At 30.6% G+C, this 18,419-nt stretch overlaps 1 protein-coding gene across 4 annotated transcripts in view; it reads right to left on the minus strand.

Annotated features, from left to right (window-relative positions):
* LOC129920572 (ras-related and estrogen-regulated growth inhibitor) overlaps positions 1 to 18,419 on the minus strand; it is a 39,223-nt gene that overhangs the window by 17,978 nt on the left and 2,826 nt on the right. Inside the window, exons 1-2 of one of the 4 annotated variants that reach the window (XM_056001924.1) lie at positions 12,924 to 13,208; positions 5,356 to 5,527 (exon numbers count right to left, since the gene is read on the minus strand). In XM_056001924.1, the coding sequence (XP_055857899.1) occupies positions 5,356 to 5,464 (109 nt within the window). In that variant the 5' untranslated portion in view covers positions 5,465 to 5,527; positions 12,924 to 13,208. Of the gene's footprint in view, positions 1 to 5,355; positions 5,528 to 12,679; positions 12,859 to 12,917; positions 13,209 to 18,419 lie in introns of those variants that run through there. The other 3 variants (XM_056001934.1, XM_056001944.1, XM_056001953.1) reach the window with 3 other exon arrangements.

The following is an 18,419-nucleotide window of genomic DNA, read 5'->3' on the forward strand; positions in this document are numbered from 1 at the left end:
GAAAAAGCTTGATAGATTATTAACAATGACCCAAAGTATATGTAAAACTACGAATAATTCACGAAAAAGTCTCAAATAATACGCTGCGCCCCTTACAAATTACGGAATTAAAAGGCGAATTTAATTTCAAATTAAAGCTAATAATGTCTTTTTTTGAAAACCAGAGGTCTTCCATCGATGCTGCTTCTTCACATATTGTTATTAAAAACAATAACAACGCTGATGATATTTCTGCTGCATCGGGAATGGGACAAGATTACACAATTGGGTTGAACTCTTTTGCAAATAGAGTTGATGAGGTCACTATTAATGGGACAACAGAAATGATACCACCAAATCATATTGATGACGTCGTGGATGTTGAGAACAATAATGCTGCTGCTGTTGCTGGTGCTGTTGCTGCTATCGTCGTCGACGAGAAAAGTGAATCTTCAACAATTGCTGCAAATAAGTGTGAAGGAGATAATGCTAATTTAACCGTCAATAATTCTACTATGTTTACTCCAATTCCTTTTCCTATTTCTAATGAAAGTGGGAAAATAAATAATCCTAAAAAAAATGTAAACAATGCTTCTAATCGCAATGCAAATCGTAGAACCAAATCGACACAAAATCAACATCGTGAACTTACTGGAACTGGCTCAAGTTCTCTTAACGCTTTAATTCCTGCTAAGTGGCTACATGTTTCAAAGTTTCATTCAAATACTCTTCCAGAGGAGTTAGTAAACCATATAGCTTCTCAAACTAAATTACCTACTGATTTGTTCAAGTGCTATAAACTGGTTAAAAAAGATATTCCTGAGCCTGATATAAAATTTGTTAATTTTAAACTAAGTGTTCCTGGTGACTGTTTTGATAATTTATTGAGTGACCCCACTTTATGGCCTAGTTCTGTAAAAGTTAAAGAATTCATTAACAGGCCAAAAAACGAAAGTGTTCGCCAGTCACCCAACCTTACTTAACTTTAACTGGCGCTATCAACAATCCAAATGTTCAAGATTCAACAACTCATTCAAGTGTTCCAGTTAATGCTGCTGTGTCTTCTTTAAACATCATACCAAGTAAAATTATTTCTTTTTATTATCAAAATGTAGGAGGCATTAGAACTAAGTTAGATAATTTATACATCATTTTTGCATCTTGTGAATATGATATTATAATGTTGACAGAAACCTGGTTGACACCTAATCAATTAACATCTGAAATATTTGATTGTAATAATTATAATGTTTTTAGAAAAGATAGATGTAATTTATTAACAGGTATGGAAAAAGGTGGAGGAGTTTTGATTGCCATACGTTCTAATTTATCATGTAAACAAGTTGATATCAACAATTTTGAATCAAATTTTGACATTGATCAATTAATTATAAAGCTTTTATGTGATATTAATATAGAAATATTTATTATGTTAAGTTACATTCCACCTAGAAGTTCTCTTGAGGTGTATAGTATACATTTTAATAATTGTAAACATATCTTAGAAAATTTTAATAATTTACAACATGTTATATGTATTGGTGATTTCAATCAAGGAAATATTAATTGGATCCCAGATCCAGATGAGAAATATTTAGTTCCATATAATGTTAATTCAGAAATTGAAGAATTTTTTATTGATTTTTTCAGTCAATTTAATTTAATTCAAATAAACTCTTTTGAAAATGATAATTTAAGATTGCTTGACTTGATTTTTGTGGATAAAGAATTTGCTATTTACGTTGAAAAATCTGACCTGCCAATTGTTAAAAATTCAGTGCACCATGTAGCATTAGAAGGCAAATTTCATTTTTATGATTTTATTAAAAAAAATAATATTAGTAATACTTATGTTCCAAACTTCAGTAAAGCGAACTTTGATGCAATGAATGATTATTTTTTTAACTTTCCTTGGGATTCTTTTCTATTAAACAGTGATAGACAGTTAGAAACTGCTAATAAAAATCTACTGACAGCTATCAAAGATGCAATACATCGATTCGTTCCAAGCAAAAGAGTTATATCGAGCTCTAATCCTATTTGGTACAATAAAAGACTGATTAATCTTAAAAATAAAAAAAATAAAGCTTTTAAATTACATAAAAGAAATATTGAAAGTTTTGAATTACGTGCTAAATATCAAACTATTCAACGAGAATTTGACATTTTGAACAAATTTCTTTACAACTCGTACATGTTTACTATTGAATCTAATGTAAAAAATAATAGTAAATCTTTTTGGAACTTTATCAATTCTAAACGCAAGACTACTGGTTATCCTAGCTGTATGAGATTCCAAGATACCATTACTAGTGATGTTCATTCAATATGCAACTTATTTGCAAGATATTTTGAGTCTGTTTATTCTTCAGATATATCATCTAATCAAGAATTACCAAGTGTTTCAAAAGTTTTTGACATAGGGTCTATGGTCTTGGATGTTTCCGAAGTGGAAGAAGCACTTTCTAAACTTGATGGGAGTAAAAATGGGGGGCCTGATGGTATTCCTCCTATAGTTTTAGTCAAATGTGGCGCTTCACTCGCTAAACCACTAACTGACATTTTCAATGCTTCACTATCTGAAGGAAAATTTTTGGATTGTTGGAAAATATCTTTTTTAACTCCAATTTTTAAGTCCGGATCTAAGGAGGACATTACTAATTATCGACCAATTTCCAAGATTTCAGCCATGCCTAAACTATTTGAAAAAATTGTTTATAATAGGTTGTCTTTCCAATTAAGAAGTTACATATCTGAATATCAGCATGGCTTTGTTTCAGGAAGGTCAACCACTACAAATCTGTCATTAATGACAAATTACATCATTAATAATTTTGAAAATCATATACAAACAGATATAATATTTACAGATTTTGCAAAAGCATTTGATCGTGTTAATCACAGGGTGCTTCTACATAAATTGTCTTTGCTTGGATTTCACTCTAATCTTCTGAGTTGGTTGAAATCTTACCTCTCTAATAGGTTGCAAATCGTAAAAATTGAAAGCTGCCAATCTGAAAATATATGTGTCCCCTCTGGCGTCCCACAAGGTAGTCATTTGGGTCCACTACTGTTTCTTTTATTTATAAATGACATTCCTTTAATGTTTAAATCCTCACCGTGCCTATTATTTGCGGATGACCTCAAGTTATATCGTAGAATAAAGTGTTTTTCCGATTGTCAGTTACTTCTTGAAGATGTACTTAAACTCACAGAATGGTGTCAGCGTAATTTGCTTCATCTCAATGTTTCTAAATGCCAGGTTATGTCGTGTTTCAGACACACAACCCCCATTTTGTTTAATTATGAACTTAATCATGTAATTCTTGAGCGAGTTGAGCGTAAAAAAGATCTTGGTGTCATTTTAGATGTGAAACTTTCATTTTTACCACATATAGATTATATGGTTAATAAGGGTAACCAAATGCTTGGATTCTTGAAGAGAAATACAAGAGAATTCAAAGATCCTTATGCACTCAAGTCACTTTTCAACTCTCTAGTTAGATCTATTTTGGAATTCTCTAGTATAGTTTGGAATCCATTTTATAGAAACTCTTGTAATAGAATTGAAAAAGTTCAGCGAAACTTTACAAGATATTTAATTTACAAATTAAATTGGCAAATAGAAATGCCAACTTACAATACTAGATGCTTATTATTTGACATAAAAACTCTAGAAAGTCGTCGTACTTGCTTCTCTGTTATGTTTGTCAGAGATATTTTAACCTATCACATTAAATGTCCCCACTTATTAAATTTTATTCACTTTCGTGTTCCTCAAAGAAATGTCCGGGAATCAAATCTGTTTTATGAATATTTCCATAGAACAAATTATGGCCTAAACGAGCCAATTTCTCGTTGCATCAGGGAAACTAATGCTGTATGTTTAAGGATCGATATTTTTAGAAGTTGTTCAAGAGATACTTTCAAACTATATGTCTTAAGCATAATCAATTAGTAATTTAATAATTTGTTAATTACTTTTATGAAATTTTTTTTTTTACATACCTAAATAATTGTTATTTATTTTTATAATTAAATTTTACTATTGTTGTTTTAGTTTTTAGTCTAAAAAGAGTACTTTATCTCTGTTTGATGAATAAATAAATAAATAAATAAATAAAAAAAATCCACATCGAAAAAGTATCAAACTGACACGAAAAACTTATCGAAACCTTGAAGTAAACAGTGGGAAAAGCGCAGCATGTTTATAAGATCCGCAACTTTTAAAGCTAGAAAATAAAAATCCATAATTTTATTATATCCATCAATACAGATGGTGTTTGTTTTTATTCTTGTTGTTGTTTCTTTTGTTAGGATTGGGATACAAAAGTTAAGAGAAAAAATATTTATATTTGAAGGCTGAAACGATTATGGTAATGTAATGATAAATGGAAATTTGATTCGCTGGGCTTTAAAAGTCCTTTCACACTTGGCCAAAGTGTTGAATTTTTAAATGGTTTATTGGAAATTTAGTTTCTTGTCACGCTTTCGTGGGCAGCACAAGGATGTCAAAATTGGATTGTCTTTTTTTTTTTTGGTTTTAGGTCTTAGGAAAACAAACCAATTGTTTTTTACAATTTATTTATATTATTTTTTGTTGTCATATTCTGTAACAATCGCGGTAAACACGGTTATATGGAGCGAAGATAATTTTGTTCAAGAGATATAGCGAATCAGTTATTATTTTTCCAATTAAGTTAATTATTTTTGTAGGAACGAAGAACACCAGTGATTATCAAATTCAACGGGTCATTTATTGTTTTTATATTAATATTAGTCAAGTCAAGTTACTTAGCTCATAAGGTTAAAGGTTCAAAATGGTGACAAATGAATGAAGTTGATACTAAAAATGGTTGCCCTATTTAAAATGGGAACTTTTTTAGGGTCTATTTTAAAGCCAAAAATGTCACATAACTTATTTTGTCATATCTGCTTACTGTATCTAAGAATTAAAAGATTGCTCGAGAGCATTTTCCTTGGTCTTGACCCTTCGGAGGATCCTTCTATTAATTCAAGAAGTTATTTTTATTTGTCTCAACTATTTTTTGCATTTCTTGAGGGACTATTTGTATGAGTCCCAATCTGAGAAATCTCTTGCATTTTTAGAAAAATTCCAAAATATCTGCATTCTTTTTTATTTAGTATACCGTGTTTATTCTTGGCCCGAACAATGTTAAATGGACAAGAAATCTTTATTGGTCCTAACTTTTCAAAATGCCCAAAATTTGGATATTTCATTTTAAGTAATCACCGAATGTATATTTTACTACACAATAAAATTTTACTTATTTTGTTGTTTATTTTTAATCAATTTTTTTTTTAATTTTTAAATATTGTTTATTAAAAAAGGTTTAAAAAAAACATAATGTTTACCTGTTTTGCCAACACCACTTTGTCCAAGAACCATAACTTTGATTGTTTTAGTTTTTGATGTATGTAATCCGAGTTTAGCTAATGAAGATTTTGGTGAAGTTGTATTCATTTTCAAGGCGCTTAGAATGTTGGGACTGAAAAGATTTTTAAGGCTTACATTTTCAGAAGTTTCCTAAAAATAAACAACAACAAAAAAAACATTAACATCTTTTGTAAAAAAAAAACTAGTACTAAGTATATTTTGTTTGAAGGTCAATATTACAAAACCAATTAAAAACATCAAAAGTAAAATATTTATAATTTCAAAGACCCAACTTAAAATAGTTAGTGTATAATTATTTTGTTATTTTTAAACTGTTTACTTAGATGTTTCAATTTTACTTTTAGATTTTAAAATATACTCGTATACTTTATTTTAATAGCAACATGAGTAATCTTTAAAATACTGAAGATCATACCCCAGACCTTAAACTGTCCAATTTATTAACATTTTATTGATTAAGATGCCAAAGTATTTTTAAAAATAAAAAAAAAAATGAAAACCAAATACGATTTAAATTTTTGATGTTAAACACACTATATTACAGAAAACGCCAGTTTTTGTTTAAATAAGTTTGAGTACCTTTTGAAAACGTTATAAAAATTGTTTATTATTAGAAAACAACTAAGTAAAATAAGCTTAGCTATTAAATAAGAGAAAGTAATACACAGGGTGTTTTTTAAAATGATAAAATCAGTTTTTCGTAACCATTTAAAATAATAATTAATTTAATTACTTCCTCGTAAATTAGCTTAGCTTTTTTTAAAAAATAATTTTTCTTGAAAGAAATTTCTCATGATAAAGATTTTATCACTCTACTTTGTATTTACAAAAAAAAAAAAATAAACAATTTAACTGAGGTTATAGTTAATGAGATACATTTTGTTCTACAACTAAGATGAATATTTTGTCCTTCTTATAATAATAATAATAAATGATGCGAGTCATCTTATCGTGGTGAGAAAACATTTTTTTTTTGCTGTATCTTTCAACTCAAACAACAACAAACCAAGAAAATCTTTCAAATTAAAATGAGGTAGACCTTTTCTTTTTTTTTTTTTTTTATATGAACAAATGTTGCCGGAAATTTGTCAAGATTCCCGGACTTATGGATAACACTTAAAGAAAATTATCTAAATTGCCTTAAGACGTTAAGATGTTTTGTATATAAAAGAAGTTATGGTTAATCTTTTATTGAAATATACCCGGTTTCTAACCCACGTATTTGTTAAAGTGCGTGCGTGTTGTCGTCCGTCGTCACCCTCGGGTCGAATTAGTGCGGAATAGCAACAAACCATCTTTAAACATGATAATGGTCATATAGTCAAATATATATACAAATACATATTAAGGATAAAATTTAACAAAAAAAAATCATCATTATACCTGCGGCAAAATAAGTATTGATTAGGATGGTGACTTTAACAAATCCCTAATTTTTTTTATTCAAAGGTACGTAATAGCTTAGATAAATGTGAGGAAAACCAATAGGTTCGTGAAAAAAACTGATAAAAGAACCAATATCAAAATTAATGGAACCAAAATGTGGGGATAATACCTATGAAAAAGAACCTAACTAGTGACACTTAACTGTTAGGTATGATTTTTGAATTTCAAAACAAAATTTTTTTTACAAATTTTTTATAAAAGAAATCCCGTCACGTACAGACGGAAGAGTATAAACAAAATTTTCATTTAAGCATTCGAATTTAAGGAAACAATGAATAATGAAAATTATTGATCTATTATAAGCCAATTAAAAAAAAAAATATTATAAAAACGAAGTATATAGTCTGTCTAGCACAGACAAATCATTTAAACGACCAGAATCTAAAAAAGGAGAAGTCATTTTTAGATATTTTTAATAGTTTAATATATAGGTAGATTTTTTCTCTGCAAAGTATTTCTAACAATTTTAAAAGTTTTAGCTTACGGTCACTGTGTCGTATGAGGAACATTTTTTTGTTGTCTATTATGTAAATGTTTTCCTGGCGTTATTTTTTCATCCTGTACTGAGACTTAAATTGAGGATGATTCTTTTACACAGGGTGATTCACGGTTGGGTCAAAACGAGAAAAAAAATTTATATTCTCATCCGTTTAGCCAGGAGGGGCACTTTTCTAAAAACTTGACTTAGTTAGGACGTGCTATATCTTTTTGGTTTTTTTTTTTAAATAAAGCTGTTTTAAGGACTCAAAATTTTGAACATAAAAATTGGAACTAATTTTTTTCAAACTTGTTTGGTTTCCGTATTCAATGCTCTCATTTATTTTTATAGTCTAAAATAGAAAACAGAATGCAAAAATATTTTGTTATTTTTGAGAAACTATTTTTTGAAACGTTAAGCTTTCTTTTATTATTTTTTAAATATTAAGAGTTATTCCTTTAATCCTTTTTTTCATCGATAACGCCTGAAACTGACCTGGGAATTTTTCTTACTATGTCTGGGGCGCGCCGCCATCAACGGGTTCTAGCTTTAGGCAAATTCCTTTATGCAATTAAATCCCAATTTTTTAGTACTCCACTGAGGGGCAAACTATGACGCCAGTGGTCTTGGGTCAATTCCTAGCTTCAGTCCTTGCTTTTCTGATTATATTAAAATAGGATCGCGTAAATATTGTTAGAAATAAATTTAACAAGGTCCAATCAACTTGCATAGAATTTATATGTAATACATTGTAAAACCTTGAAGAAAAATAAGAAAGTTTCGCTAAGGTCTTACCGAATTCCACTTCAAAGCTTCTAAGAATCAGTTAAAGTTTTTTTTTTAAGTCCCTGCATGTACCGATGTTTGCTAAGACTTCTTGGAAAGTTATAAGTTATGATAACGAAACTTATTATATTTATGTGTAGCAATATTTAAAAAAAAGTAGTTAAAATTGATTAAAGTAGTTCAAAACTTTTTTTTTGTAGATATACACCATGGCAACCGCTTTGAGCTGTGAAATGCATGCATTGATGAAGGGGGTTTGATATATTTTTTTGTCTGCGATTTCTAGCTTTGAGCTTGTCGAGCTCTAATTTTTTTATGCTGCTGTAACGTTTTTTTTTCTCAATAATTGATTAAATTACAAAGCTCTATGACCCGAAATTCAATAGCAATATGATTTTCCTAACCAAACAAAATGTTTTGATATTGATTGTATTTTTTGTAAAGGTCGTAAAATAGTGAATACAAAATTCAGTTAACCGGTGTTGGCGCAAAAAAAAAGAGTCGAAAAAGTTATTCCAACAAACCCTTTGTACTCTACAAATTTGTATGCTAGTTGGGTACCATAAAAAAAAACTATTCTGTTCCTTGTTCGAGAAATAGTTCACAAATATGATATGAAAATGTATCATCAATTCCTATCTAGATATCATAGATATGTAAAGGTTGGTATGGTACCGCCAATTTTCTTCTTTTAACTAGAAAATACCCAATACAGTTTGACTTTTTGGGTATTTTTTCGACCTTTACACCAATTATCCTATTTTCTGTTAAAGTTTTATCCTTAATAAGGCAAATGGAATACATTCCTACATTTCTCTCCCCCTCTCCCCCTTTCGATGACGTGTTTTTCCTTAAAACAAAATTATAGGTACCAATTGATTTTTCCATTTAGAAATCCCATATCGGTGGGGATTCCCCATGACTAGAATAGGGTTGCTAAGCTACGCATTGTTCTTATTCACGAAGTTAAGTTTCAATTTTGTCGCTGGCTCTTAAACTATTTACCTCTTCTTTCGGATTCAACATTAAACATTATTAATAAATCCGCAAAATTAAATTCTAATTACTTAATTGAATTACAATTCCAAAAAAAATATTTCTTCAAGCGCAAAATAACCCAAAGAGCTTGGTATGAGATGTGTTTTTTTTTTTCATTTTATTTTATTTAATATTAAATTGAAGCCCTTTTATAGTTACTACGTGTGTGAGTAGAAATATGTGCACGCACATAAAACCAATGGCTTAAGATCTCAAAATCTCGTTATTCTTTCGTCTGTGTTTCTACCTTTAATTTATTATTATTGTTGTAGGTAATATAGGTAGATTCTCGTAACCCTCTCCAACCCCCATTCACCTGTTTTGTCTCATAGATGTGCCCTCGTCTCTGTCTTTGTTTGACTGCGACTTAATCTCGTTCTACTTTCTATAAACGACATAATAAGAACTCACAATCATTGTGGAAAAACCTACAAGTACCTATCTAAAGTATCTATATAAGTAAAACTGTTGCGCGTTACATTTTTGTGGTATAAATGAATTTGAATCCAATTGCGCCATTAAAACCTAAAATATACATATTTCCCGCATCTTTTTTTTTTTTTGTAATTAATGCCGTAAATTTTTGTGTTCTGTGTGTTTTGATTTCCCGTGACGAAGTAATCAAACAGTAAAATACAGGTGTAAAGTGAAACTGATAGCCATCATCGGAAAACACGTCGCATATTTATAAGCAAATGGCAGGCAGGCAACCTTTTCAAATAACAAAATGAAATGTCAATAGCGACGACCGACTACAACGTGGATGGCGGATGACAGTCACAACAAACCTAACCATGTGTATGTGTGTTTGTGATATCACAGAAGCAGACGTTGTCGTCGATAATGTCGTCCTTTCGATTTTAATTGTGCTTATCACCTGGAAACTGTTGTCATTGGGGTTTAACATCCAATTCAAGTGCGAATCCAAAAAGGGGGACGCATGGGATTTTGAATGCCTGTTTTTTTAATTTATCTCTTTTTATGTTTTCCTTAAGTATTATTTCGGAAAAAAAAAAAACACTTGTAAGCTTTTTCGATTATAATAAAAAAAAGTCTTGATATTTATCTAACTTTGGCGGTAGCTAAGGAAAAAGTTAACTACTACGACTTCCAATATGCTGAGCATGAGCCTTATTTACCAAATCTGACCGTTAGCAACCTTTATTTTCCTCTTTTCTAAACTATACGAAAACGAATTTTCGCAAGGAATGCTATCCTTCGGCACACTTATTACAAATACATATGTATAACAAATCCCTCGTTAAATTAAAGTATTTACTTTCTGGTTGCTTTGGAATGCATGGATAAAATAGCACATAAAGACATCTTATTTTACATAGTTTTTCAAATAAGCGAGAAAAAAAAGTTGAAACAATTTTTATTCCAACAGCAGTAAAGAAGAAACTAAGCTTCGAAATGTAAAACGTGCCCAGAAGACATTTTGGAAATTGTTAGATCTATGGGATAATCTGGTTTAACTTCTTTCTTTTAATAATAATAATACATATAAAGAATAAATCAATAAATTTTGTTTGGTCACACTAATTCATGAGAATCAACAAGAACGAACATCTGTATGGGGTACTGTCAATGAACTGCTATTTGAAAGTTAGCAGCAAACGGGTTTTTGTGGAATATTAGTACTAAAATAAATTATTTTTTTTTTTTGACTTAGCGTTGCAAAGTGAAGTATAGATTGCAACCTATTAAGAGTTAAAGTAGAGATATTTATTATTTTAGTTTTCTTTAAAAGCGTTGTTTAAGCGTTGGGAGGAACGCAACTTGCTCTTTCAATTAATCACTGTCTATGAAAAAAAAGGATGCGTAATAAATGACAAACACAATTAAAATAAAATGCACGACTGGGTCGCGCGTACTTGCTCATGTAATTCAAAGTATCTTTATTTTTAAATATCTATTGGAAGTTTGACATTTTGTTTAGTGTGCAGAGAAAAAAATTTTTAAAAAATAGAAAGTTAAAAAAATTTAATTTTTAAAATTTGTTTTCAAAAACTTTTTTTTTACATTTTACACTTAAATATAGTCTGTAAATTTTGAATAAAATTGATTTATGCTTTAATGAAATCTATGAACTTAAAAAATATGTCAATTTTTGAAAAACGGCAACGCCATATTTCCGTTCTCCGAATTTTTTGAGAAAAACTAAAAACCCAGTTTTGTTAGAATCAATAAGAGTATTTTGTACACCAAATTTAATCAAAATCGTTAGAGCCGTTTTGAGAAAATTGCAATACCTCGAAAACGTTATATGGGAGGTATACTTTAAAAAAGAGATATTGAAAAAATAAAAAAAAAACGGATCTATTGAATCACGTAAAAATCATCAATTCCAAATTTCAAGCAAATCCATCCATCCGTTTAGGCTTAACTACTTGGAGCCATTAAAACCAGTTAAATAAAATTGATCCTAATACACAGAGAAAAATAGACCACATAAAATAGAACAAAAACAATAAGATTTCTCTATGGTTTTCATCCAAGAAGGAAACCTTATTAAAACAATCGAGTTTTCCTTATTGTTTTAAAATCTGCAAAAAAATAAAAAAAAACGATGACCAGGCTGGGAATCGAACTGGAGACTTCAAATCATTAGTCGCCCACCTTACCACCTGAACCAACCTGCCATGAAAATATTGATCGCGATTTTTGTTCTAGTGATAAGTTGCAAAAAAATTCAACTTTTCAGTCAAATTTTAATAAGATTTTCTCTATAAAAATAATAAGAAATCTCCTTAAAAAAACCTTATTAATCGTTGATTTTAATAAGATTTCCTTATGAAATGTATGGACGATAGAACAATATGGCAATCTGTTAGTTTTAAGCGGGTCATATTTTTCTCTGTGTAGGGACTTGAGTCAAGAAAAACTGATGTATGAAAAAAGATGGGAGTATCAATTTGTTTAATTCCTTGAGCTAATATAAATATTGCAGAAACATGGCAATTTTTATTCAATCAATTTTAGTATTTGGAAATTAAAAACTGTCACTAGGCGAGTGCCTTACCAGCGTGCTATCTCACTATTAGAAATAAGTGTGACTAAATTTTAAAATTTTTATTGAAATAAGATGATTCACATTGAAATAAGATGAAGTTCACTGAAGTAACTGAGTTTGAGTGGAATCACCTTATTTATTTGATTTTAAGGTGCCATTTTTTCTCCGTGTCCTTTTACAAACTTCAAAGCTGCTATACAGTATGGAAAATTTTGGGGTCCAAACTCGAATTTGATGCTCACTTAAATTATTAAACTTGTTGTGGACAAAGTTGACGTCAAGCTGATGGGTACCAAGATACCAAGTCTTCAAAATATTGCAGCTGTTGCAGCCGATTTGAAGGTTAAATCGTAAAGCATCACATTCAGGAACACGGTACTCAAATTTCTGTTAAAAAAATGGTAAATAACCTTAAACTGACACATAAACTTAACCAATTAAGGGCTAACAAATTAAAACTAAAAAAATAATCAATTAGAAAAAATAAAGAATACTCTCAATTTGTACAGACACGCACCTGATCTAAACCTTAGGGTTTCGTAATGCCTATATTAACCACACAGTATGTTATATATCATCTTCATCGTAAATTGTATTTGTTATGAGTGCGTGAAAGCCAACAAAGCACAAATACCCAAAAACATTATCCTTCCACCAAAATGTATCAAAATTTATTGGAAAACACAGTGTAATCTACGCAATACACACAAAGTATCAAATATTGTCAAGGCACATAAATTTATATATGTATTTACCTTTACCTTTGTTATCGATGGATAGGAAATTATTTTGATTTAAAATTAATTGATTGGGCTTGAAAGTTCATGGGACCCAAAAAAAAAAGACGTAAACTCACTCGCGTTATACACAACAACAACAATAATATTCAGTATAGGCCAATAACCGCACAATTTAAACATTTATGGCTAAAATCACAAAACAAATAACTCGATGGCAGAGACGACATAATGACGACGACAACAAGATGATGATGATGGGCTTATCGGTAAAAATAATTTCAAACTCCTGAATTGTTGGCAGTAGAGACTATTAATGTGAACCAATTTCTTTTTAGATTTTCTTTTTTTTTTTTTTTTGCATAAAAATAGGAATACCGGTTGTTTGTACGTAACACAAAATGAAAATCCTTAAAATTAAATAAAAAAAAAAACTAGGAACTAAAATGCTTCCAATCAACAGTTGGTATTCGATTAATTCCAATTCATCCGTTTCACGTTCATTTTATACGAATTTTTGCGCAAGAAATTATTCAAATCGGGATGCTTTATGCAAAAAATGCTTCTCCGGTGGAAGACAACAACTACTGAACTGATAGAATAGACCGACACTCTCAGAATGTGAACTCCAATTTTGTAGCAAAAGTTATTGGAGTCTCTATAAGATACAGATACATTCAGTTAGTATCGTTTTATATGTTGCAGCAATAAAGTTCTTAACTTTGTTCTATCAACAAGAAATTGGAAAATGAAACTGGATTTAATATTTTGTGGTTTTAAAAGTTTCGCAACAAAATGAAAGAGTTTTGGCGCGCAGGACTGCCAACTGTTAAGTTCTTTTATATCAATTACTGCTGTCGTATCTAGTACGGTGTATAAAACACTTATAAACCCAAAAGTTAGTCAGATTTTTGTCTCTTATTGTTGGTGTGATAAAAATATTCAGTCGGGTGAGTTATTATTATTTTTGGCTAGAAAATAAAATGTTTGTTTGATTAATGTTGTTAGCCTTTGCATGGGAAAACACTTCAACTTGTCCAATGGTTGGTTTGTTTACCATACGAGTGTACAAGGTTAGATTGAGGTGTTTTGTGGCCTTTGTGAATTCTGGAAGGAACTCGGATGAATGAAAATTATCAATGAGTAGCAGATTATTGTGGTATAAATAATAACAAAAAGCTGTTGACAGTGTTCAATACATATTTTAAAAAAGTGTATCAAATATTTTTTTTTTTAATTTACGATACAAATGTTCCTATAGTAGTAAATTTTTGTATACAATTGATGTTATAATAATTATATTTAATACATACTAATAATAGTTTTTTGTTATTTTTTAGTGCAAACCAAAGTTTTTCTACATCCCTTATAGAGCTAGGGCCAGAGCAGAAACTCTGTACTCATCGGAATAAAGGATGCAGACGGGAAGACTTGTGGTTTTCGTAACTACCAATCCAATAGTCATCTTTCACTTCCAATTTGTTTTTTCGATAGTTAAGCGTTTACGCAGTGGCGGCCTGGATTGGGTCACTGTGGTGTATGTGTATCATTTTTCTTAATTTTATTTTAGAGAAAAAAACATATTGCGCTTTATCCAGAAATCAATATGTTTACCTAATGTTAAAGTGTTGGAAATTATATTATTTTAAACAAGTTAAGCTTTCAGAAAACAAACGAAAAATTCAATTTTAATACAAAAAAAGAGTGTGTGTACACATGTACACGCGACTGAAGTTATACTCTTCTCATTCAGTATTATGTAAATTAATTTTATTTGAAATTTTTAATTTCTATTATGAAGTAATTAATCCACACTTAGTTTTTTTACATTTTTATCAAGTGAACAATAAATTAATTCTTTCATCCTCCTTGCGTCCATGTAGTTTTCAATTTATTCTGTGAAATTTACTCATGTTGTGCGGTTCAGAACGTACGGTTGATGGTTAACGAAAGTAAATGAATTGCGCATAAAATGTGCGATATGGTAATTTTATGAGAATTGTGTGTGCTTCAGCACAAGAACAAGTAGTAGCAATATGGAACTTGCAGGGTTGCTACAAAGCTCAAAAGTTAGCTGAGCTCAGCTCACAGCTCAGCTCAAATTTTGAGCTAGCTCACTTTTGAGCTATGTACCATAGCTCAGCTCATTTGAATTCCGGTTCAATCCGGTTTTTCGACTTTTTTCAATATTCCGAGAAAATCGCCTTTGAAAGTTGGGGTAAAATTTTTTTTCGAAAAATCCCCGAATCTTTGAACGCTCCTGGAAGCTAAACTGCTTGAGAGCAATTTTTGGGAGTGATGCCAAATGATAGCTTGTGTCATGGGCCTACGCTTTGCACATTGTCAGATTTTTAAAAAATCGCCTTCCATGTTAAACCGCCACATCATGCCTATTTTTTCAGAATCGTGCGTATTTTTTTTTTACTTTTAAGTTCTCCCGGTTTGAGAACGCGTGGACCTACACGGATGAGAGTTGTACCCAAATGTATGTTAGAGTCCCCGCTACCTTTGGCATCAAACATTTTTTTTTCATTTTCTTCAAAATTCCGAGATATAGGCGTTGGAAGTTGGGGGCGCTCACTTTCAGCTCAGCTCAAATGAGCTGAGCTATGGTACCTAGCTCAAAAGTGAGCTAGCTCAAATTTGAGCTGAGCTGTGAGCTGAGCTGAAATGTGAGCTTTTTGCAACCCTGGCAACTTGCCACATGGAAATTACCACATGCAACTTGTCACATGCAACTTCCCACATGCAACTTGCCACACGCAACTTGCCACATGCAACGTACCACACGCAACTTGCCACATGCAGCTTGCCACATGCAACTTGCCACACGCAACTTGCCACATACAACTTGCCACATGCAACTTGCCTCATGCAACTTGCCACATGAAACATGTAACTTGCAACGTGTTGTGTGTTTTATGTTTGCCGTACTGCGGCGTACTGCATTTTTAAATACTAAAGTACTGCCTACTCTAAAGGTGAAACGACAGCCCTGCTACCCAGGGTGATCGCGTCATAATCCCTTTGACATTCTTGTCAAAAAGTAAATTTTCATACTCACCCTCCCATAAGAAGTATAACTTCAATAATAATTACTGGAAGTAGGCAACAACTGACATAAGCTGTGTTTTATTCCAACTCAGTACTGAGCTGAGAAACTTTTATTTATTATTAGAAATATTTGGATGGAGGGTCAAAAACAAAAATGTCTCAGTAAGTGCAAGAAACCTATACTTTAGTTTATCAATAATTAGCAACCATTTGTTGTTGCGATGAACTATAACGCCAGAGGTTTGGGTTCGATTCTCAACCTCCACCAACTAAACTAAAAAAATTTTTTTTAGGGGTACTCTTGTGAGGAAATGACAAGCCCTCCAAGAGTATCATTTTCATGAAAAAGTGCATCTCTGCATAGACGTTCATACTCGGCTGTAAATTCAGGTACCTTATATTCCTGCACGCACACAAGAATGGTTAAGCTATTCAATGTAGTTCACCTTTGATTTGATTTTGTTTAATTAATTGAAAAGCTTGGTCGCTCATTCTTCCTTTCAAATCTAACATGAGCTGGATTCCAAATAATATTGGTATATTTGTTGGAATAATAAACGGCGTTAAATAGGAGACATACTCTTGCTAAAAAATCTCTAAAATTTCCACATACCCCAAGAGTTTTCTTTTGAACGGACAAAATTAATATTAACTAAAACAAAATTCGCTTACCTCATTGAACTATTTTACTTAGAGATCGTATTGAAATTAATGAATGTACTTGACAAATTTAAAATTCAGGTTCAGTCAAAAACAGGCTGTACAAAATAAACAATTTTTTTGACATGGTACGGAAATATCGGTTTTGGCCATTCATCACTAACCCCGTCAAAATTGATTCTATTCTACTTAAAGTATAAGCTAAGCATATTGTTCTTGTCGCTTGAATTAAGTCAGATAAAAAAAATTCAAAAAAGCCCCAAATAAAGCTATTTTCGACAATTGATTAGATTGAAATTAAGCTCAATTACCTAATTAGGGTTTTAAAACGGGAGAAATGGTTCATTTTTTTTTTTTTTATTTTTAAGATACCAAAATTTCATTTTAAAATTTAGGGCACACAAGATTTTTGTTTGTGTTGAATCATGCCTCAGAATCAGTTTGAAAACACTTTTCATCACGATTTATATGGCCATTTTACACGATTTCCTTCGAAAAATTATATCATGCAAACCAACATTCGACAAATCCAGTCCAGGATAACAAGTAGACATAGCACCTACTATGTACAAATCAATAAACGTTGCTATTAAGATAATAAAGATAAAGTTGGTAGCCGTGTATGAACATGGACATGTCAAAAAAAAAATGTTTGGTTCTTGAATAAGATATTGTTGAGTTGAGTGCTATGACCTCCGAGTGAATATAGTCTACGACAAGTTGATAAATTCATCATCACTTATGTTGTTGATTAATAATTTATTCTAATGATATGTTTTTTTTTTTTCATATAGAGCTAAAATGTAAAGACATTAATTAAATTAGGTTAAGGACATTTATTTCATGTGAGTTTTCCTGTGCACACATACATATTAAATGTATTTTCCATTAACTTTGGTTACAACTTTGAGTATTGATGTATGTTAGTAGTGTTATAAAAAATTCATAAAGCTTAATTTTCTATATGATTGAGAAAATATAAGCATATTGTTCTTGTCCCTATAATTTCCCACTTTTTTGATGTTTTGAACTCAAGGATAGAAAAATCATTAAATTTTTCTCTGTCTATTGAATTAAAAACATTACATATTATCAGTTCAAAGTTTGTAATGAATATTTATTTTTTGATTTAAATTTAAATGAAATCATATTATGCATATGAATGGCCTTTTATGTTTACGAAGAAACATGTTATTCTCCTTCTCGAAATGGTGGTTCATGTTTATGCACATTAGTTTACTTGTCAATTATAATAATCCTTGCATGTCGTGTCCTTTTAAATTAGGTGTCAACATCAACAAGTGGAAACTTCTTGTTGTTCTATACACATAAGAGGTGTGAAATTGTGTAAACAATTCGTGCTACCTTGGATTAGACACTTGATGATGCGTTGTGCGTAGGTTTATTACTTGGATATAGACAATACACTTACACTACAACCCCTCTATACTCTTAGAAGCTTAACATGTTTATTTTTACATATTCAATACTAATTAAATGGCGACTTTTATTCAACTAAATAAATATTTAAATATAAAAAATTTACGCACGAGTAAATTCCAAAGAAAGTTAAAAGAAACGGTAGAATTCGGTTTAAGATTTTTTTTAAATCCTAAAAGTCCTATTTTTTCTTAAAATGATGTGTAATTAATTAAACTATTAGTACTCATCTTAAAAATGTAGTTAATTTGATAAGAACTGTAGAAAAATTTGTCACTATTCCGATATTTTTGGCCTAGTGCATGGTTTAAAAAAGTCTTCTTGTTCTTTTCTACAACTTTTTATTTTATATAACGGTACCCTAAT

The sequence above is a fragment of the Episyrphus balteatus genome, chromosome 1, assembly GCF_945859705.1.
Source record: "Episyrphus balteatus chromosome 1, idEpiBalt1.1, whole genome shotgun sequence".
Taxonomy (NCBI): domain Eukaryota; kingdom Metazoa; phylum Arthropoda; class Insecta; order Diptera; family Syrphidae; genus Episyrphus; species Episyrphus balteatus.